The 22,844-nt window shown below is 53.6% G+C and overlaps 2 protein-coding genes across 3 annotated transcripts; both read right to left on the bottom strand.

Annotated features, from left to right (window-relative positions):
- Positions 1-8,375: 8,375 nt before the first annotated feature.
- On the bottom strand, positions 8,376-13,218 carry LOC119101288 (pacifastin-like protease inhibitor cvp4). Its single transcript, XM_037224580.1, is given in 4 exon segments — positions 8,376-8,733; positions 8,735-8,979; positions 9,918-10,037; positions 13,113-13,218. Coding segments are annotated over 4 exon segments (687 nt in total). The 5' UTR covers positions 13,174-13,218; the 3' UTR covers positions 8,376-8,472.
- A 4,444-nt stretch (positions 13,219-17,662) lies between these two features.
- LOC119099955 (uncharacterized) lies at positions 17,663-22,640 on the bottom strand. Of its 2 annotated transcripts, XM_037223059.1 has the most exons (5): positions 22,234-22,640; positions 20,019-20,168; positions 19,665-19,769; positions 18,664-18,832; positions 18,285-18,377 (listed from the first exon to the last, which is right to left on the bottom strand). In XM_037223059.1, exons 1-4 carry the CDS (start codon positions 22,508-22,510, stop codon positions 18,708-18,710), a joined length of 657 nt encoding a protein of 218 aa, XP_037078954.1. In that variant the 5' UTR covers positions 22,511-22,640; the 3' UTR covers positions 18,285-18,377; positions 18,664-18,707. The 2 variants fall into 2 exon arrangements, with proteins under 2 accessions (XP_037078955.1, XP_037078954.1); XM_037223060.1 differs by lacking the exon at positions 18,664-18,832 and having other exon boundaries at positions 17,663-18,377.
- Between the last annotated feature and the right edge of the window lie 204 nt (positions 22,641-22,844).

The following is a 22,844-nucleotide window of genomic DNA, read 5'->3' as shown; positions in this document are numbered from 1 at the left end:
TCTCTGTCTGCCGGTCTCCCCACGGCACCGGCTGTCGGCATCCCGCGCACGCGCTGGATCCCAATCTACCTTGTCTTCGAGCCCGTGCCGTCAGATAAGGCTGGTCTCAGCGGGCCCGGGCCCGTGCCGTCAGATAAGGCTGGTCTCAGCGGGCCCGAGCCCGTGCCGTCAGATAAGGCTGGTCTCAGCGGGCCCGGGCCCGTGCCGTCAGATAAGGCTGGTCTCAGCGGACCCGAAGAAAGCACTTCAGAACACTCCACGCTTCGAGCGGAGAGCGGAGACCAGTATGCGAACAATGTGCCTGTACAACTGGAGCCGCATGATTACGAGAACGGCTTAAATGTTTCCTCGTCAGACATCCTTTGCTAGCTGGGTCGTTCCGTACATGTGTTGGAAAGACGCCAATCGCCGGAATTTTTCGCCGTCTACATGGGCGATGTATCAAGTGTGCTTCAGGGCGTCGCTCGGGTGCTCTTCTTGCCTGAAAATGTAATGAAGGTCAGTCTTACTTCGCTGGTGTACGTGGTATTGGAGTAGGCTTCGCTGCTGCTCACTGAAGTGGTGCTCAGTTTGCTGAACGGCGCACAAAGCAGCGTCTGGTAAACGGCAAAGCTGACGGCTTGCCATCAGTCAGATGGCAATCGTCGGGAGGCCGGCTTGCCATCAGTCAGATGGCAATCGTCGGGAGGCCGGCTTGCCATCAGTCAGATGGCGATCGTCGGGAGGCTTATGGCGGCGGCTGCCTCCCACCCTGGCAGGAAAGGTGGCAGCGCCGGGGATCGAACCCCTCACCCCTGGTTTTGAAGGCACGCGGCGTGAATAGGACAAGTGTCGGAATGGCGAAAATTTGCATGACGAAATTAGCGTCAATATTACCTACCGTACCTGCAGGGTTTCCCATGCAGTGACAGGAAGACGGATTGGCTCTGCCCTTGACCTTACTCGTAACAAGGGTTCTCACCTTCAAAAATCAATGTGGGGGGGGGGGGGGGGGCTCAGCCGAGACGGTTGACTTAACCTACCCGAAAACCTAGTTTCCTCGGGGTTTTGGTCACTTGGACTTCGTCTCCGCGTTGAAATTTAAATTAAACTGGATATTTCGTGGACTCAAAACCGTTTTCCTGTTGGGGAATGGCTTCCCACTTCAAGTTACGGTGGGCCGTCGTGCAAGGCTAGGAATGGGGCGTTACGGAGAGACGTAGTAAATCTTAGCGAGCAATCGCTGACGGCAAGCGCTGCCGCTGATTGTGTTGCGCAACCATCGTGGCCGCAATTGTGTAATAAATGTGCCTGTCACTGTTGAAGAATGCACGAATTAGGCTTTACCTGGGATACCCTGTACTTACCTACCGCTACTACTTAGCTACCGCGTAATGCAGTATATTGTTTGTTTAAATGTGGGCGTTATCAAAGGAAAAACGTGTCCAAGACTGGCTTAACTGGCTTATCATAAGAAGAATCTCGTATGACAAAAACACTACATGCGTACATGATGCAGTTTGGTGCAAACTTAGCATGATGTTTATAGTGACGTGTTCAGGTACCTCCTGCCTTTTATACCAAACGTTAAGCTAATTGTTTTGTAAATATTTTGCGCAGTATTTCCCAGTTGCTCATATGCACTGAGGGGACTCAGAGACCACTGGAGGAGGGGGGAGCTGAGAGGACGACTGGGGGGGCCTCATATGCACTGAGGGGACTCAGAGACCACTGGAGGAGGGGGGAGCTGAGAGGACGACTGGGAGTGGGGGGGCGAGAGAAGCATTGGGCAGGGCTCAAGTCAGCATAGGGGACTCAGAGACCACTGGAGGAGGGGGGAGCTGAGAGGACGACTGGGGGGGGGGGGGGGGGGGCCGAGAGAAGCATTGGGGCAGGGCTCAAGTCAGCATAGGGGGCTCAGTGCTCCCCGAAATTATATGAGGTGACGACGAATATGAACTGTGTTGTATACCAGCTAGAACGTCACGCCAACTGGCGGTTCCATTTGTTGCTGCGCGCCTCAGTACTCTCCTTAGCGCTGCACTTTCCCCGGCATTTTGGTAAAATGAAACGCATATGCATGTTTCGCTCGCCGCGAGCGACATGTAATAAAATGCGCTGTCATCTAGTAGTTAGTACGAGAACGAGCACTATAGAACAAATACTAGTCATATGGGGAATGCCTCATTTCATCCATGCTCCAATGTCCACCGAGGGGAAGTCGCATCAGTTCCATCAGCCAGCATACGGGTTGCCGCACTGGCAAATGGGACAGCCTCGTCGGTTGTAGGTGACGCCACAGTCGGCCGGGCACTGGCGCTGCCGACAGGAGGCCGGCACGGGACGCGGTGTGGGCGTGGGCGGGCCGCCGCAGTCGCAGGACGGGCAGCCGTCGGCGCCGGGCTTCTGCCCGCAGTCGGCCGGGCAGCGCGGCACGGGGCAGCGGGCAGTGTCGGGCGTGATCGGCGTCGCTCCGCACGGGCAGATCAGGCAGCCGCGCGAGTCGGTGCTTTCGCCACAGAACGCGGGGCAATAGCTGCCCGGCGGAGGGCAGTCGCCGCCGGCGGGAGGAAGAGGCTTGGCCCCGCACGTGCACACCACACAGCCCTGGGAGTTGGTTATCTGTCCACAGTCTGCGGGACATGTGCTGCCCTGGGGAGCACACTCGTCGGAGGGCCTAGGGGGCAGAGGCTTGGCCCCGCACGTGCACACCACACAGCCCTGGGAGTTGGTTATCTGTCCACAGTCTGCGGGACATGTGCTGCCCTGGGGAGCACACTCGTCGGAGGGCCTAGGGGGCAGAGGCTTGGCCCCACACGTGCACACCACACAGCCCTGGGAGTTGGTTATCTGTCCACAGTCTGCGGGACATGTGCTGCCTTGGGGAGCACACTCGTCGGAGGGCCTAGGGGGCAGAGGCTTGGCCCCACACGTGCACACCACACAGCCCTGGGAGTTGGTTATCTGTCCACAGTCTGCGGGACATGTGCTGCCCTGGGGAGCACACTCGTCGGAGGGCCTAGGGGGCAGAGGCTTGGCCCCACACGTGCACACCACACAGCCCTGGGAGTTGGTTATCTGTCCACAGTCTGCGGGACATGTGCTGCCCTGGGGAGCACACTCGTCGGAGGGCCTAGGGGGCAGAGGCTTGGCCCCACACGTGCACACCACACAGCCCTGGGAGTTGGTTATCTGTCCACAGTCTGCGGGACATGTGCTGCCTTGGGGAGCACACTCGTCGGAGGGCCTAGGGGGCAGAGGCTTGGCCCCACACGTGCACACCACACAGCCCTGGGAGTTGGTTATCTGTCCACAGTCTGCGGGACATGTGCTGCCCTGGGGAGCACACTCGTCGGAGGGCCTCGGGGGCAGAGGCTTGGCCCCACACGTGCACACCACACAGCCCTGGGAGTTGGTTATCTGTCCACAGTCTGCGGGACATGTGCTGCCCTGGGGAGCACACTCGTCGGAGGGCCTAGGGGGCAGAGGCTTGGCCCCACACGTGCACACCACACAGCCCTGGGAGTTGGTTATCTGTCCACAGTCTGCGGGACATGTGCTGCCTTGGGGAGCACACTCGTCGGAGGGCCGAGGGGGCAGAGGCTTGGCCCCGCACGTGCACACCACACAGCCCTGGGAGTTGGTTATCTTTCCACAGTCTGCGGGACATGTGCTGCCTTGGGGAGCACATTCGTTGGAGGGCGGCGGTGGGATGGGTTTAGCTCCGCAGCTGCAGTGGAGGCAGCCGCCGGCGCTGACGTCCCTGCCGCAGTCGGCCGGACAGATGTAGTTCTGCGGCGCACAGGCCGTGGCCGGCGGCACGGGCCGCGCGCCGCACGTACACCGGACGCAGCCGCGCTCGTCCGCCACCTTTCCACAGCCCGCCGGGCAGGTGCTGTCTGCAGGAGCGCACTGACCGCCCACCAGACCTGCGAACAGCGACACCGAGAGGGCGGCGTCAGGGTGGGGGCCGCCACCGGCAGCGCTGCTCGGGTCCGCGGGCCAGCGGCCGGCGCCGGCCCAGAGCGGCCGCGATGGTCTGTAGCGCAGCAGCAGCGGAGGCGTCCCTGGTGTCGGGGTCTGGAGCATCATCAGTGTCGTGGCAGAAGGGGCGTCGCAGTCCGTCGATGCCGCTTGCCGTTGGTGACCAGCGCCGGCGGGCCCGGCCGGGCGGGGTCTGGAGCAGCGTCAGTGTCGTCGCAGTCCGTCGATGCCGCTCGCCGTTGGTGACCAGCGCCGGCGGGCCCGGCTGGGCGGGGTCTGGAGCAGCGTCAGTGTCGTCGCAGTCCGTCGATGCCGCTCGCCGTTGGTGACCAGCGCCGACGGGCCCGGCCGGGCGGGGTCTGGAGCAGCGTCAGTGTCGTCGCAGTCCGTCGATGCCGCTCGCCGTTGGTGACCAGCGCCGGCGGGCCCGGCTGGACGGGGTCTGGAGCAGCGTCAGTGTCGTCGCAGTCCGTCGATGCCGCTCGCCGTTGGTGACCAGCGCCGGCGGGCCCGGCTGGACGGGGCTGTTAGCGCCATCGCCGTCACTGTCAACCGCTGCCCGGCCCCCAGCGTGGGGTGCGCCGACATTCGACGGTTGTTGTGCGGACCGCCGCGTAATCTGATTGCATGCCTCAACAATAGCCTTTCAAGGACCAGGTGACCTCGTCACATCTTGTGATTACCATTTCTGCAGCGTAATTTGGAGGGTTGCGTGCGCGCGTGGGCTGCATTTACAATGTTGACAGCGCAGGATTTGTCCTTGTAGATGCGAGACACGTCAACTCAAAGCCACCTCAAGCGAGACGAAGGCGAAGCGACGGTTGGGTATGACGGCTGCCTCGGCTGTCAGCCCCGCGCGACTTCTTACAGTCCGAGCACACCTGCCTTGTGCGATCACACCTGCCTTGTGCGACCTGCCTTGCCTCTTACGGATACGCCATAAGTCTGGGTTAATCAATGATGGCTGCCGTGTTCCACCGCTGTCCTGTGGTTTTGGAACAGTATGCAAAGGAAAAAACCAAACCTTGCGCTGTCAACTCTTCGATTGGAGACCACGCACACTTTCAACAAACTTCCAGTTGCGAAGCCGTGAACTGGTTGGGTGCGAACAACTCAGTACATTTAAAAACAATTGGCAGCCAATTACTCGACATGAAATTGAAATTTCTCCATTTTTTGTCAGCAGATAAGCGTTCACGGAAACGTGTAGCAAAAACTATCATAAGCTGTATGTGACAAGACGAATCGCCCGCCGGTGTGCATAAAACTTCGGAGAAAAGTCCTGCGCTATTGACCGCTCTTCGTTGCTGGACCTCCAACTTCATCGAAAACATACTGTATAATTGTTTTAATGATTCGATGACATACGGCTAGCAATGCACACTGGTATGACTACCGCAGGCAAAGTCTGCCGTCAGGTTCGCTCTAAGTCCCGTCCTCGCAATAAACTAGACATTCCGATCGAGCGCGGGCAGGCAACTCTCTGGCACTGTGGGCGGTCACACCTGATTAGGGTGCAGCATATGGATTTCATGGGACCTGACGTGATTTGGTACCACAGGAGCCCACTACCTTTCTACGCTCATGGCCACAGCCTTCAGATCTCACACGAAACCCTTAACAAGCTTCGAACATCTACCGCTCCGCTCGAAGAGCGAGTCACACATGTGGCAGAAAGTCACGTGGCGGCCTTGGCACGTTGGAAACCCCACCAGCTTGAAGGCAACGCGTTCGCAGGCATTCCCATGGTCACCTTAATACACAAGCTGCCATGACTGGCCGTGAATTCCGTGGGCTGCTAATAACGCCCCAGATTTGATCACGCCGTGCGACAGACGCCCAAATGTAATGACTCACGAGTCGAGGGCAGGCGCCCGAGGCGCGCCTCGTCATCTCACGCGCAGCGCCGGACCTCGTCGGCCCTGACCCTGACGCCAGCGACAGCGCAGCACGGTGACACGCCGGCAGCTGTTCCTGCCGTCCAAGGATGCCGTCTGTCGGTGCTGGCCACGCACAGGGAGGCGGCCAGCTGACCCATTTCTCCGCTGGCTCCCCTCGGTCGGAAGCCGCGGCCTTGGTGCGCCTGAGGTCCGTGTTGTACTGTCCGGGTCGGCCGTCGGCTGTGGCCCCAGTTGCGTCAGGGGTCCCGCCTGACGACGGCCGGTCAGAGCCGTCGCGACGACACGACACAGGTGTCGCGACGACACCTGTAAGGCTGTCGGTTATGACCCCAGTTGCGTCAGGGTACCGACTGACGCCGGCCGGCCAGAAACGTCATCGCGACACCTCTGGGACCATAACCGACGGCCGGCCAGAGATGTCGTCGCGACACCTCTGGCCTAGGACGCCATCAAAGCCTAGGCTGCGTTCGTGAGGCGTCGCGGCCTCATGACGCTCGTCCATCAGCGGCTGGCTCCTGCAAGCACCTAGATCCACCGCTGCTGTCATCGAGGTCATACATGTGGGCTTACATTCATGTGGGGGGCCTCGCTCCCCATGTTTGCTTCGCCTTTTGCTCCCTCCCTAATATGCAGCCCACTCACCCAACGTCAAATGGGCTCTGATGACAAGAATCAATTTTCGGGCCTTCTCGGGAACACTTCATTGAACATTGCACCAGTGCGGACGAACATGGCCCGTGGGAGTTAATAACAGCCATTTGCCGCCCTGACCCTGCTCACACTTTCACTGCGTCCCGCCCGCGGCGCGGTGCGCCAGTGCGCGTGCTGACCGCCTCGTCTAGACCCCGCCTCGGGCTGCCGCCGGCGCGGCGACCCCTGACTGCCGGCCGGTCAGCCGAGGGTCAGCTCCGAGCGCGCCGCGGCTGTCACCGGCCGAACGAGCGGCGCCGCTCGCTGGCGCCACTTTCGGGGCCGGATGTCACCGCTGCTGAGCGTGTCATGGGAGCGAGGTGGCCGTGTCGTTGGAGCGAGGCGCCGCCAGCTGCTGCGACGGCTGGCGCCGCCGCTGATAATGGCCAGACGACGGCCCGAATCGGCAGAGTTTCTGGTGGCCCACCTCCCGGAGGCGGTCTGGACTCGGACTCAAACTGCGGCTTTAAAAGACAGAGGACTGTAACTCGGACCCAGATCTCAGTGATTGCGAATCACAAGAGCGATTTTGAGAAATCATATACATATAATTCTGGCCGTCGCAAACCTTTTATTCGGACTTAAGTGAACTGACACTGAACTCAGAATAAACTCCACCAAAAGACTTGTAACCTTACTTTGTACCGTTTGGTATGGTTGTAGTCTAACCATTTGACCTTAGTTATAAGATATGCATGAACAACACCAGAATAGTTTTGATGTACATTCAACGAAAGACACCTGTTAAAAACACGTTTTCGATAGCAAAAGCATGCCCTTAAATACCTTCTTGGCTTAGAGAGTTTGGGTTAAATAGTTTGGAGGTGTCAAAGTCGGTTCCGTTTGGTCTGGTTAGGTCTCATGGCGCTAAGACCCATGACCATTTTTGTCCTAAACGATTTTGCCCCCGGATGTCCATAGTCATCACGATATTTGCCACATGATCCTGTGAGATTCTGATGGATTTGGCTTCGGGCTCAGGGTCATATGACTCGGATCCGAGTACCTAGGACTCAGACTACACTCATGTACAGCGGGACGGAAGGAACCTTACCTTTGACTCGGGATCCTAGGGTTCAAGACTCGGACTTGGATAAGAGACGCCGGGGACAGGACTCGGAATCCGTTTTTTTGTGCTCAGGCCCAGGGCTGTCAGGTCGAGGCTGAAGTGAGATCGACGGGCTCGGGAAGCTGCGAGTGGCAGGCACTGTCAATTCAAATAACTTGGAAGTGGCTGCTGTCAGCTTTACTTCATTCTCCGTGCAGAACTTCGCAATCGCTTCTTGTCACGTCATGCATTCACACCAACTGCGCCATTCCGTAAATCATGTTGTAGCTTTCGTACAGTTTGTGCGCATATGCCATTAAATCACTTATAGCAGGTGAAGTTACCATATCCTTCCGATATTTAACGTGTATTTGAATCAACGATAAGTCGATACGCACATTAGCCATTAGAAATTCCTCGGAACCGCTAGCGAACAAAATAAATATGATAATTCATAAACAGCGAGCACGCATCCAAACTATTAAACTAGGCCTGACAAAATCCATTGCGGTAATGTAAATGCTGCGAGAAATCTCAGACTTTTCACTTTGACGCAATGTAAAAGAGATGGCAGCACATACCGTGGTCGCATTTTCATGGTCAGAATAGCACGCCTGGACACCACATCTCACCACGAAGGGAAGTGGACCGATCACAGGAGTCGACATCCATTGGCTCGCGTAGAAATCGAAAAATAAAAGATGGATATTGATGTAGCAGTCATGCATAATCAGTAGATGGAATGAGAAAGGTCTACGAAGAAGTCATGCAGGTCCCACTAGCGACCATTTACAGCATGCACATCGATGCAGCTGCCCAGGCGCGGCGGTGTCGAGTCGTGCCCTTCGCTCCGAGCCGCTCCGACCGGGCTCAACGGCCCAGGAACTGCTGAAACCCACCGCACTGGCGCCGAGAGCAGGCGAAGCGACCGTTGTCGCAGAAGCACGTGTTGCAGTCCTGCTGGAACGACTCGCCGGGCCGGCAGAAACCTCCCTCCTGCTGTCCGCCGCCGCCGCCGTTGCCGCCGCCGCACTGGCGCCGAGAGCAGGCGAAGCGACCGTTGTCGCAGAAGCAGGTGTTGCAATCCTGCTGGAACGACTCGCCGGGCCGGCAGAAGCCTCCCTCCTGCTGGCCGCCGCCGCCGCTGCTTGCCGCCCAGGCAGAAGCGGTTCGTGCACTGGAACCGTCCGCCCTTGCACGTGCACGTGTTGCACTGTTGCTGCACGCGCTGGCCCTCGCGGCACTGGTTGGTGGACGGGGCCGCTGAGCATTCGATCAACGTGCAAGCAATGCGGCCGTTGATGCAGTTGCAGGTGTTACAGTCGCGCTGGAACTGTTGACCAGGGAAGCACTCTGCCGGCTGAGGCGTGGTGGTGCCTGCAAACCAGCCGGAGCGTCTCACACGGCCGTCCGCCGGGCGGCAGTGGCGTCTCCAGGGAGGACAGGACCCGCTTACTGGTGCCGGCGAACGCTTACTCCCTGAACACGTCACTGCCAGAAAGCACGCCATGCGAACTAAGTACGGGTTATACATTTCTCGGAAGTAATGTCAAATCAACACCGGCGGGCGGCGACAGGACCGAACGCGGCAGTACGCGCAAGACAATGAGTAAGTACTGCTGAGCACTGCATGGTTAGGCGGTCGCCTGCGGGATAACGTTAGGCGGTGTTTTGTTAGAAATGTTATCGCGCAGGGCCGTGTGTGTGCATGCCGTTTAGCAATGCTACATGTGCGTAATGCTCGTGCATACATAACCGCACATACATATCCACAGCAGCTTCCCACTCCTTTGGCTGGGATAGCACCACACATTTCACTACACGCTAATATAATTATGCGATGTATTTCCATCACCAACTCATGCTTCTCAACATTTGCTTTTGCATGCATCGTTTATTTCTATCGCCATTCATCGCATTTATTAAGTATAATGAATCATATTTGTCTTTTCCCCGTTCAAGTTTAAATAACATGCTTCTTAGCAACGATTGCCAGTATCAGGTCATGCCAGCAGACAGAAGATATTGACGTAGGAATTCGGTCATCCCAGAAGGGCCATGTTGGAGACTGTGTCGTGACAGGTTTGCTCCATGCCGGCTGTTGACCGCACCCGCGCGGTGCAACGTCGCGTGTTGTGTTATCGTGTGAGATAGCTTCGACGCCACCAGACAGTCGGCGTCCTGTGAGCGGTACGCCGAGCAGAGACATTCGACGGCTTCCAACCACCTGGACCGTGCAGAAGTTGCAGACACTGTCAACAACTGTTTTTGTGCGGCTCGCTATCTATCTGTGACTAGTTTTCGTAGAGATTTACCCGTGATGCCGGGAAAGATGTTTGCTCCAGTCTGACCCGTCTGACCAGTTTGGCCCTGGCCTCCGAGCTGACTGATGAAGCCTCCGGCCAGGTTCTGGATGAGTCCGCCGATGCCGCCTCCTGCGAAGCGGGTCGGCGGGCCGGCCGCAGTCAAAAGGCGCGAGATGGTGCCGACGGGACGGCACGGGGCGGGGCGGGGCGGGGCGGGGCGGGGCGGGCGGGACGGGACCGGACGGACGGGACAGGATGGACAGGACGGGACGGGGCGGGCGGCGAGGACGGCCCAGGGTGGCGGGGGCGGCCCAGGACGGTCCAGGGCGGCCCAGGGCGGCCCTCTGGCTCGGTCCGGCAGCCTCGGCACCGGCACACCCGACACCCGACATACGTCGGCGACGGTGACAAGGCAGGCACACATCACCGACAGTCTGAACGCGTGCCGGCCGCTTGATATGAACGGATGGAAGTAGTTTAAAGTCCTTGTTGCGCTGCTCGTGCAATATGTCGCCCTGTTCTTGGGGGCGTAATTCAGGACTGTGTTTTAAGCACGCACATTCACTTTAGCGTAAGGGGTATATTACAGGGTGGTGCTGCTGTTGAATAAGGCGCTGCGTGTATGTAAATAAAACGACTTCTGAGCGTTTTTTAAGATGTGTTTTTGATTCTGGTATTCTCAAAAGTGCCTCTGTTTAAAAATGGGTATACTGTTACAGCACAGCTCATTTCTAAAGTCATCCAAGCCTTCTAACTTCAGCATCATGTGTTTGAATGTTGTTCCTCGTGCTGACAGCCTACCGTATTCACTTTCTTGTTCAATGCCCTCGCTTTATCTATTTATTTAAACGAAAAACGAGTGCGCAACGACAGTGCCTTTTTGCAGTGCCATGGAATAGGATAGATGAAAATGATATATACATATACACGCACATATATATATATATATATATATATATTATATATATATATATATATATATATATATATTATATAATTATATATGTGTGTGTGTGTGTGTGTGTGTGTGTGTGTGTGTGTGTGTGTGTGTGTGTGTGTGTGTGTGTGTGTGTGTGTGTGTGTGTGTGTGTCTGCGTGTGTGTGTCTGCGTGTGTGCGTCTGCGTGCGCGTGCGCGCGTGCATGTGCGTGCGTTCGCGCGCGCGCGCGCGTGTGTGTCTAATACCTTTTGTTTGTATTGCGATAAGGTGCATTGTGTTGCAGTCCACTTCATACCTTTGTCAAAGTGAAAGCGAACGTGCAACGCCGGTGGCATTTTTCGTAGCCATGTTTCCACACCACTTGTGCATATTTACAGTGTCACATTTTCGGATTTCATACGACATTTGAAGAATTCGAACAGAATTACACCACAAAAAAACAGGGCACCGCATGATCAGGACCGCCGGAGGAACGCCGTCTACGTTATGGCCCTTATTCCACGTGATAACGATATGTTTTGGGGCCTTTCCTCGCCACAGCCATTTGGACTTGAGATTAAGATCTGTCGAGGAACTAAATGAGCCACATTTTCTTGTGATGGAGAACTTGTCATTTTTTAACTTGCCTTTGATGCTGCATGTCTACTCGCGCTCCTTGTTTTCGAACAGCCTTCGCACGGTTGGCAACAAATATAATGAACTACGAGTTTGAATACCTTCAAACGGAGTGCGATGTAACCATCATCGAATAAAGCCAGCAGCTCAGCAAACAGCTAGCTGACCGACGCGCTGGTGGCCGGTTTACAACCTTCGAAGCCCGCATCAGGCAGGAGCAGATGGGCAGATGTGTCGTGCATCGACGGCATAAACACATCCAATGGCATGGTATGATCAAGAACATCGGGACAACTCCTGCTCTGTCATGCCTCTCACGCCTCGTCAATTTAATGGCAAGGTATGATCAAGAACATCGGGACAACTCCTGCTCTGTCATGCCCCCCACGCCTCGTCAAAGCACATGGACATCGGGACAACTCTTACTCTGTCATGTCCCCCACGCCTCGTCAAAGCACATGGACAAGGCATCCTCAAACCCAGAGGCTGCGAAAATAACGTGCCCGAGACCCTGCATGTAGCCTCATTAGATCGCGAACGTTTCAATAAATTGTTCGGTTCGTTCCAACTTGTACCGATTCGTTCACTTGAGACGTGTGAAAAAGCGATGTGTCCATTTGGACAGCTGACAGTTCTAAAAACCTAACCTTGCAACTTGAGCTTGAGAAAACAAAAACGCAGGTGAGCGGGATGGATAAGCAGTCTCTGCATCTATATAAAATATGCCTCATGCTTGTCGACATGGACGTGAGATCCCAGAACTTAGCCAGGCCAGCAAGACCTTGAGGCTTATATTTTGAAAACGAGGCTTCTTAACCCTGCTTTGCTTCAGGTGAGCTTGATATAGAGGAGAAAGGCAGCTCCTAGTTTTTTTCGGCATGATGAATTCAAGGCTCCTGCGTGGAGTTGGCGACCCTGAATATACCGGGAGCTGCGAGTCAAACAACGTTGTAGTGCTAAATAAGATTGAATTGACGGTTCTATAGTGAGAGGTATGCTCAAAAGAGGTGTAAAAGAATAAATAGAGAGAAGTGTGCTCATCCTCAACAGATCAGCACAACTCGAGATGAGCATCTCAAGAGATGCTTACACTCAGGAGGAGCACACTTCTCCGAATGACCGCAGCTCGAAATGCTAAGTACCGTCAATGTGATCGTGATTTAGCACTAACGTCGTTTAACAAGGACCTCCAGGTATATGGAAGGTCGTTAACGCTCCCTAACAACTTTTAACATTTTTACCTCAGGTTAGTCAATTTCCAATGCTCTCCACCAAAATGGATCCCGAAATATCCCACGGCAAAATCTGAAATTGAAGTCTTTACCCTAGAAGATCCGTTGACAAACACACTTTTAAAGTAAAGAATCTTGAACGTCAGAGGACCTTGCGGAAATGGACAAAACGGACCCGCCATCCCTAAAGTCCTTTGGGACTTTTCCAATAGAGCTGCGATTCTGAAAGGCTTTGCATCAGACATTCACAATCCAACACGGGAAACACACCGCCGGGCTCCACGCCCGTCCGCCTGCCTCAGCAGAGCTTCGTATCCGTACAGTTGAGGGTCGTCGAAAGAACTGCCTGCTTTTCAAGTGAACACACAGCTACAGCATCAGTGAAGAGCATCGGTCCAACAGCGGCCGGGCCATTTACCTGGCCGCCTCTGGGCCGCGGCGGTCGTCAGCAGGCAGCCCACGACAAGGAGGAGCTTCATGATGTTCACGATCAGGGAACCGGCGCCGACCAGTCGTCTCGAGCTCTCCGCTCGCAGTGCGGCGGCGGCGGCGGCGGCGGAGGTGGTGGAGGGCCGCCAGCGCCGCGGGCTAGAGCGGCGCTCGGCCTCTCGGTGCCGGCACACGTTCAGGGAACTGCGCGCCGTTAATGGGAGCCGTTCCGCACGGTGTTGGGCAATACCGGGGAGGGTCAGCCAGACGGCAAGAAGGACGGCTCGCGAGAAGGGATGACTCGAACGTAGGAGTTTGGACGGGGCTGGAGGGGGAGGGGGGGGGGGGGGCGAGCAGGGCGAGGTGATAGTGGAGGTGACACCGGATTGTACTAGTGCGCGCGAAGGCCATTTTTTGTAGGCTTCTCAAAGTGTCGGTTGACGCCACAGCACCCGGGTAGTCCGCATCTAGGGAAGACACATCTGATTGGTGCAGATAGGTGCGAAACACCTGTCAAGTTTTGTAACAATATCATGCCGAGCTATCGACTTCGTTTCACTGTGGCATAAATGGCAGGCACTACCCAGAATGCTAACACATTAACACCGGACAATACTACCATCCAGAGGTGAAACCCCATATGCTAATTTCTAGTCACTTAGCGTTTTTTATACTATCTGATTTGTTTTCTCATGTTACAGGCGGATATTTAAACCAATAGTTGAAATTTTCACATACTTTTAGCTAAAAGAATTGGCTAAAGGTTTGTGAAAATTTCAGCCGATTGTTTGAATTACTGAAATCAGCATGAGTACATGAATCACATGACATAAAAAGTGCAAAATGGCTGAAAAATATTATCTAGGGTTTTACCTTAGGACGGCAGAATAGCCACCGGTGCATTGTGCAATAATATATAACGCAGTGAGGCTTCATAAAGGTACATATAAATATATGCATTTTACCGTAACAACTTGCTGCGTGTTTCTCGTGCAGAACTGGATCTTCTCGTCCCGGCCAAGACGTACACCCAATCAGATGGATCCTAGGACCCTTGTTCCGGACCACTCCCCTCCCCCCATCTTCCTTTCCTCCACGATAGAACGTGGGTGTCCGGAATCTGTACGTGCGGTCCAAGCGTGTGCCTGCAGTCGACCACTTCCGCCAGGCCTTCCATCTCCAGCCTTTCGAAGATGTCGGGTTCACACGCGCGCGGCCACAGCAGCGTGTCTGCCGGACGCGGCTCCACTCTGGCCGCGCTCTTGACCGGGGTGACCGCCCGCGCAGGGCCTCCCGCCCCGCCCTGCAACTCTTCCCTTTCGCTGGCGGCCGCCGCGGCGCTGCCTCCGACGCTTTCTCCCGACACAGACCGGGCCAAGCTCGTCTCTCTCCGCACACACGGAAGAGGGCCGACTTAGTGCGGAGTTGACAGCGTACGCTCTGGCATTGGTAGGCGCTGAGAAGCGCGACGGACGAGTAAAAGGCATGGACGGCTCGGGAGCGTTACTTCACTTCATACGCGGTCTTTCCAGGGCAAACAGTGCGGGCGGATAGCCCACAGAATGAGGCGTTAGGACTGAATAGTAAGAGCGAAACACTGGTGGGTAGCGTTCTACAACCACCTTCAATATTTTTTTTCTTATTTTTAAAATTTGATCTGAGCCCTTTGAATGGATGGATTTCTGGGATCAGCGCTCACGCCAAGCAGAGCTTGTTGTGTGAGCCCTGACCCCCACCGTGCGATCGCGCAATTCCAGGCCACGGCAGAATTTAGTGGCGAAAGCTTAACGTGCCGTAACAGGCCATGCCTCCCAGGGGCAAATAAAAAGCGCCATAAAGCGACTCGAACCCACCATGCCACGGGTGGGCGTATCGGAAGGCAGACACTCGAACCAACTGAGCCAAGGGGACGGACAAATAATTAAGAGTGGATCTAATGGACAGAAAGTTCGTGTAGTAAGTAATGCATTCATGTCCGGATTTATATTGCATACGGCGAAAACGTGGCCATCAAGCAGTTCGTCATTAACACATCTGATCGAAATTTAAAGACGGTCACGTGTTCGCAGTTACGTCAGGAACACGTACCAATGTCCACATGACCTGTAAAGGGCCAATGTAAGACCTTATGCCAGGTAGAGATAAAACCGCAGCACACGGCAAAATATGACCTGTAAAGGGCCAATGTAAGACCTTATGCCAGGTAGAGATAAAAACCACAGCACACATTACTCAATCATTAGTGCGTCGAACACATCTCTGGAAACGGTTGAAGTGACCTGTAAAGGTCTTCGTATTTGCACCAGGCGATTGGGGTGACACAAGCGTCCCTTCATCACTCGTCAATAATGTGTCAAATTCAGATTTAAAACGGCCACATTGGACGTCACGACGTCAGGTGTATGCACATTTAGCAGTTCGAGGAAAAAGTGGTAAGTAGCAGGTACGTTTAATCCGCCAGTAATGAATCTAACCATGAAATAAGAAAACATCAAATGGCAGCCCGACATGCTGTTACTGCTAACTCAGCATACAGCGATGCAGTCATCACCACTGTCACCGCAACTCTCGGGGGACGTTCATAATTACCGCAAAGTAGGTATAGTTATATATATATATATATATATATATATATATATATATATATATACCTGTGTGTGTGCGTGTGTGTGGGTGGGTGTGTGGGTGTGCACGCGTGTCAGTGGGTCATATGGCTCACGAGTCATAAGGTAACGAGCCAGAACTGAATTGGCTCTTTGATTTTGCAAGTCGTGAGCCATGCGCCAGATGATTCAACACAAGCGATGGGTCTAAACTGAGCTTCACCTATACGAGTGAAAAGGCTATCAGCCATGAGCTGAATCGGATTGCAAAAATTGTGAGCCGGTCCCATGCCAGCTAAAAAAGAGTCGAGCCGAACACAAGAAAACGCCCGACAAAGCTAAGTCAATGCTGATTGGCAGGTCACACCGGAGATTTTCAAACCTTTTGGCTGCAATGGAAATCGCCTGTAAGCCGACATGACCTTTTTGCTAAAACCACATCCTGAAGGCACATTCCTACCTGCTGTCGGCCTACCCGTGTAGTGTTGGCCGACTACAGTGGTGAGGAAAAAATACTTATAATTACGCCCCAAAAGTGCAGCCCTGCGTTCACGTCATTGTGGGAGCGCTACCGGCCGGGTATGTCAATCGCTCACCGGCCGACATGACGTTTCTTGTTCGAATCCCCATTGACCTCCAACTCCTAAGCGCGGCCTGCCTGCCAGTAGTCACGTCCAGAATACCACTGATGCCGGAAAAAAACAAATACCACTGATGCTGGAAAGTCATAATCGCGCGCGAAGGGTGCAGTTGTGTACCTTCGACAGCGCTAGAGACTCGGGACTATCAGCTTCAAGTACAACACACTTGCGATTACGGACTTCGCCTTACCCGGTCGATCACCCCAGGTGCATGCCTCACTGAATGCTAGCGAGACGGCCGCGGCTGGCGACTTCCCACGTTGCGGCGTCCAATTAAAACACCTAAAACTTCGGGAAACATCTGGACAGCAGGCCTCACGCTCCGCCCAGAATGCAACTCGATCTGTTGCCCCCCTCCCCCCCCCCCCCCTGGAAAAGTCGGAGGCGTAACTTCGGGAAACATCTGGACAGCAGGCCTTACGCTCCGCCCAGCTGTTGGCCCCCCTGGAAAAGTCGGAGGCGTAACTTCGGGAAACATCTGGATAGCAGGCCTCGTGTTCCGTCCAGAATGCAACTCTACCTGTTGGTCCCCCTGGAAAAGTCGGAGGCGCCGCCCATGATCGCCCCAGTTTGCGGAGCCTTTCCACGTGCAATTAAAGCCACACACATGAATCCATCCACAGAAGCATGGTGCAACGAATGCGAAGAGAAACCCGATGGCCGCCGAGATTGGCTTTATTGTAGAGAATCGAGCACAAAACCAGATTCCGCAGCCATCATCGGTTGGATACGAGGACCAACCCGACTGTAAAAGTCCAGTAGAAAAATACGCCCAATCGGCCTATACTTCAGAACGGAATGTGCATCAAGTATTAATGGCAATGTCTTCACACATGCACCGCGTCCTGTATGTTACAGAATGAGCGTTTGATACGCGAGACGGGAGCTAACGTGCCATACCCGCACATGGTGGCGCTGGCCGCGCAGGCCCCACACGCCACCAGTGAGCGTCAGCAGTCTTAATGGACGGATAACAAGTGCGACATACAGTGAGATACAGGAACAGATTCACGGTGTGGACGGATCGATCGAGGTCACCACGCAGGCAAAACTAGGAGACTCCGGCCATTCTTCGCTATACAGTACCGGTCAAGCCACAGTGCGCTGCGTGGCACGACCTCAGTCAAGCACAGACGATGATACCCTTCCCTGCGAGGGATGCGCCAGCTTTCGAATGTTGACTACGCTGCTCACTCAGCCCAAGACGTTGACTTAGTCATTGGACGGGAATCAGCAGCACAGCTGTGCTGGCGCGCACCGTACCCCTCCCCCCCCCCCCCCCCCAATTACACACGAGTGCGCGTTACCGTGCCACAACATGATTGTAACAATGTTCGGTGCTTTCTTTCACCCAGGCCATTCGTGCAGAATTGAACGTACTCATTATCACTAAAAAAAATTTACACATATGCGGACTATCCACAACCAGGCAAAACAAAAGCGGGTTCAGACTGAACGTGTGGCAAATGTGCCGAGATTCTGTGAGCCGCGCCAATGGCTGCCGCGTAGGCGGTGGCCATTCATGGTTCAGGATGCCGGTTCAGGCGCGATCCACTGGCGGCGCGACGGTCCCCCCAAGCCGACCGCCGTCACTGAAGCCTCCGCCACTCCAAGACGTGCGCCTATCACCGTCACTGAAGCTTCCGCCACTCCAAGACGTGCGCTTATCGCCGTCCTGAAGCTTCTAGCATTCCAGGACGTATGTCAACTGCCGTCACTGGAGCCTCCGCCACTCCAGGAAGTATGCCGATCGCCGTCAACCATTGTCACTGAAGTTCAGGCTCAGCCGAGATCGACCGAAAGCACCACGCGAGCTAGACGGCGACCGCTGCAGTTGCGGCGCTAACTGAAGTGCAGATTCGGACTTTGCCGACGGATGGCGCCACGATCGCTAGTAGTCTCCCGCAGCCGCCGCGGCATTCACACTGCGAGCGATCTTCTTGTTCGTGATTTGAGCCTCGTTCCACACCAGCACGCAGAGCACGAGCTGCAGGAATGCAGCCACTACCGCTGAAACATAGGAGCGTCGCGTTCAAGACCCAGAAACTTGGAGCCCAACACGTGCCCGACCAAGCAGCCATTCTCGTCGCTAGTTGGTACATAGCGCGTCATGCCATGATAGGTTGTAGCGTTACGGGTGCAGCATTTACAGGTTTCAGCGCATGCAGCAGTAATGAGCTCCTGCACTCCGGCGCTGTTACCCCTCCGGCGCAGGGCACCCCAGAGCTGGTCCCCTGCCACGCCCGACGCACCTCCGCGTTAGTCTCGCCCGCCGCAACCCACTGGTTAGCCTTACCCGCCGGCCGCCGAAGCCCTGAGTTAGTCTCGCCCGCCGCCCGGCTACACGGTCGAGTCAAGCGTGCGCGGCTTGCCGGAGTAGCGGCCCTCCAGCTTCCGCTGCTTTATCCGGGCATCCACCAGGAATAGAGACATGTCGACAAAGGCGAGAAAGGCGGCCAGGACACCTGGCGGCACCACGCCACAGTCAGTGCACGCAGCGACACGAATCAATGATGGGCGAGAGATTGCGGAGATTACAGTGAGGGGCGGGCCCGTGATCGTTGAGTGTGAAGTGGTCTGCCATTGCCGCTGCCGCTGCTGTTGACACCGCCCAGTGCAGATTACCAGCCGACACCGGTTAGTTTCAAGCAAGCGATATCGCTTGTCATCAGCCGACCCCCGGCCACAACTGACGACGACACCCCCCCCACACGCTGAGCGCCACCAGATGAAGCAGATGCACGTCTGTCAGCGCCTCTCCTCTCTCTGGACAGCATCATCTGACGCCCACCCGCCAGACCCGAGGTGTACATAACATGCACCGCTCGCACTCCCCTGACGACTCGGCGGCAAGCCCGCCAAGGGCCCGCCAGCTGAGTGCGTCAGCGTTCCTTGCTCGCGGGGATTCAACATAAGCACAGCGCCATAACCATCTGTGCAGACGCAGACGCGTCGTCGTGATCAGCAGCGGACCCTGTCGAGCGGTACCATGTCAAAATATCAGATATATATACAATATATATAAATATAATTCTGATGCACGCATATATATATATATATATATATATATATATATATATATATATATATACATATATAATTCTAAAGCGTGACTTGAAGCAGATAGTTCACACATACCAAGAACACATGGGCTATAAAGCACCAAACAGCTCTTTTGTCGTCTATTTAACCTGCAATGCAGATGCGCTCGATTAGGAGCATGTGATTGTCCTTGTCCGCCAGCTCGATGGACAGGTCCCGAGTGTAACGGAATGACGGTGTGTGACTTGGACCTACCGAGTCCGTAGCTCCAGGAGAGGTAGTTATGCTGCTTATCCGTGGTCCATTCGTAAGAGCGTCCCATCGCGCCAAAAATGATGACCGCAAACGTGCCAAACACCCCTGTAAGAGCGCAGACGTACCACGTCACGGGGAGTCGATATCGTTACCGGAGACGACCGGCGAACGATCAGTCATTTAACGAATTGCTGCGTAATTTCGGCACTGAAAATAGGTCACAATCACTGCCCACTTCACTCTATGCATGCTTCACCCACAAATCCGCAGAAAGTCGCCACTTTCCGTCCACCCGTCATCAGAACATCCAAACACATCTATATGCAGAGCGCTTGGCTGGCAACCATGGCGTACCTGAGAGCGCCATCAGCACGGCCATGGTGCGCAGGAAGCAAACCTCGCGGTCCTCGTCAATGCAGAGGATCAGCATCACCACCAGCACAGCGCTGACGGCCGTACACAGGAAGCAAAGCGTGTAGAACATCTGCACTGCTATGAAGAATGCTGAAAATGAGGACAAGTGAGCGTGCCATGCACAGCACTGAGCCTCACCTCAAAATGGTGACTACACTTTCAGTAAAATAAGTTTTAAAGCAGCACCCCAGCCATGGGGATGGAAACTACTCAAAAATAATGCCATCTCTTTCCAGGTGTTTTGCTGAACAGGACATCATGCAGCCACAATAAAGCATATTGTTTATTCATGACTGAAATGTTTTGAAGTTAACTACAAAAAACTGGTACAACCAACCTATTAACAAACCATCCCCCCCCCCCCACCCACCCCCTCCAACAAAAAACCCAAACCTGTCCTTCACAACAATCTATAAACTATTTATATAGCATTTACATTCTGCAAATTTAGCAGTTAGGTTTCACACTTCTCCACACAAATTTCAATATAGTGGTTAACAGCACTGGTTAAAGCAGACTACACTACAGGCAACCCCAGACTGGTGGTTTCATGTGTCTGTCATTGGGGCTTTACGACGCACTGAGCTGCTGAGGCTATATGGCGTCACCTGCCTCTCACCCTGGCAGGAGGGGTGGGCACCGCAGGGAATCAAGCCCATACCTCTGGTTTCCCAGATGCGCAGTCGTTAACACAGACACGTTAACCACTACACTACTGGCAAAGTCAAATGAGAAATCATGACAGTACGATAGAGCTCGGATCAAAGCCAAAGCTGGTAACTCCAAAACTTGAGACTGCAAACAAAGAGCAAGATGCTGAATCTGAAACCAGTGTTCTTGATCATGTATATCTGAAGCCAAAGCCAGCAGGAAATTGGTTCAAACCAAAATCTCACTGCCAAGAGAGGAAACTGCAGTTTTTTATGTGAAAGTTAGTTTGTACACATACATGGAAAGGCAATTTTATGTAAAAGGTGATTTTGAATTTACCACTTGCATTTGTTTCAAGAATGGCATATAGTCAAAATATCAATATATCTATCTCTTCTTTCTTCTGGTTATTTTACAAGGAACAAAACAAACAGCACTGTCTTACCAATATGAATAGCACTCCTTGCAAATGTGCTTCACAACTTACATACTTAGGTTAGGTTACCCTTAGACCTTCTCAAGCTCTGATTCCATTACCTCATTAGAACACTGAAGTTAAGCTTTACTTAATGCACAACCTTGCATTGCAGCACACAGATAATCATCTGACATTTCCAATCACAGACCATGATTTCCCAACTTTCCCTACAGAGCATCTCTTGTGATGGTGCAGTCAGCAAAAAGTCATCTGCTGCGTGAATGCCTATGCCTTCGCCCACTAAACCAGATGCCTAGGCCTGCTATATCTGTACTTACTACATCTCTGCTGAGTACACCCCACAAACACATGTGCCAAACTTGGGCTGGCCCAAATTATGCTGAATGTTAAATCCACAGATTTATGATGAGCATATGTTGCTGCTATGCAAGACATGCCTGCATTATGCTTCATGTAAAATGAATATTCTGAAATCTGGGAAATGGCATACTACCTCTCAGTGCAATTTTCTCTTATCTAAAAGCATCACAGGGAATCAAGCCCTATGGCACAGCTCTTTAGTTGGTCCTACATGTCATGAACATTAACCAGGGAAAGTACGGTCCCAATGTTGCACCTTGAACCTGGGGCACACCACTGGCTACTGAAACCCACAAAGAGCAATGCCCCTCCAACATTGTTCCCTGCTTCATGTCAGAAAGAAACGCTTTGAGCAAATTCAGTAAATCGCCATTGATGCCATTAGTCCTGAGCTTGGAGATCAGAGACGTGTGTGACGACTTGAAGGCGTTCCTAAAGTCCAGGTATGTGTCATTAATCAAGACATCCTCATAAAGCAGCTCAAAAGCTGAATTCAGTGTGAATGAAAACTGACTTGAGCCACACTAAAGAAAAGCCAGGTTGAAATTAAAACTGTTAATGAGGAACATTGCTGAGGAATCAAAGGATGAGGAAAACCTACATAAACATACATTCTGTTAAGACTATGGGTATCAATAGCAATTTTTCTCATAGCTTGGGATCATAGGATGCAGACCACAGCTCATGAACAGAAATATTACTTACGGGGTGTCAGATGACCTCTGATCTCTGAGTAGCCTGTGGTGTATGCCTCAAACAGCCAGCGGCAGCCACTGAAGAACTGCCGTAATGATGAGTCTTGTGGGTCTGGCAAGCTTCTAAAACAATGTACCCAAAGACCCATCTTTTCCAGCTTTGCTCCATAGAAGCGATCATCACTGGCAAGCCAATTCTGCGTGCTGAACGCCAGCACCACCAAAACGAACGTGAGAGCAAGGAGACCAACGGCCCATTTTCCAGCTAGACTTCGATTCTTCGTCATGCTTTGAAATTTGCTGGTCCACGAAACAAAAACTTTACTAGATAGGAAGAGAAAAACAAGAAATTAAGATTAAAACGGCTCCGCCACTACCCACAACCAAGCCAGCAAGCAACAAAACAAATCAAACGGTGACGCCCGCGCTGCATTGGTCTACCTTGACCCAAAACCCAACCCACTAATTTACCAGTGGCTATGCATTTTTTGATCATTTTACTTCATTCATTATTTAAAAATCTACCATTTTCAACAGCCATTAGTTTTAAAAATATAGATACAGTATAAAACGAATGTAACTAAACAAAGTTTGTATCATAAGAAAATTGTGCTCTGCATG

Source organism: Pollicipes pollicipes, unplaced genomic scaffold (assembly GCF_011947565.3).
Source record: "Pollicipes pollicipes isolate AB1234 unplaced genomic scaffold, Ppol_2.1 Scaffold_4881;HRSCAF=5763_pilon_pilon_pilon, whole genome shotgun sequence".
Taxonomy (NCBI): domain Eukaryota; kingdom Metazoa; phylum Arthropoda; class Thecostraca; order Pollicipedomorpha; family Pollicipedidae; genus Pollicipes; species Pollicipes pollicipes.
The sequence above is the reverse complement of the archived record's forward strand: the minus strand, read 5'-3'. Positions and strand labels throughout refer to the sequence as shown.

Bases quoted from the DNA above. Each gene is read 5' to 3' on its own strand.
- LOC119099955 (XM_037223059.1), bottom strand. From the start codon at position 22,510: ATGACGAAGAATCGAAGTCTAGCTGGAAAATGGGCCGTTGGTCTCCTT. The intron at 20,169-22,233 runs GTAAGTAATATT...CCTCATTTTCAG, and splicing joins CAGAGGTCATCTGACACCCC to CATTCTTCATAGCAGTGCAG. The intron at 18,833-19,664 runs GTAGGTCCAAGT...TGGTGCCGCCAG, and splicing joins CTCCTGGAGCTACGGACTCG to GTGTCCTGGCCGCCTTTCTC.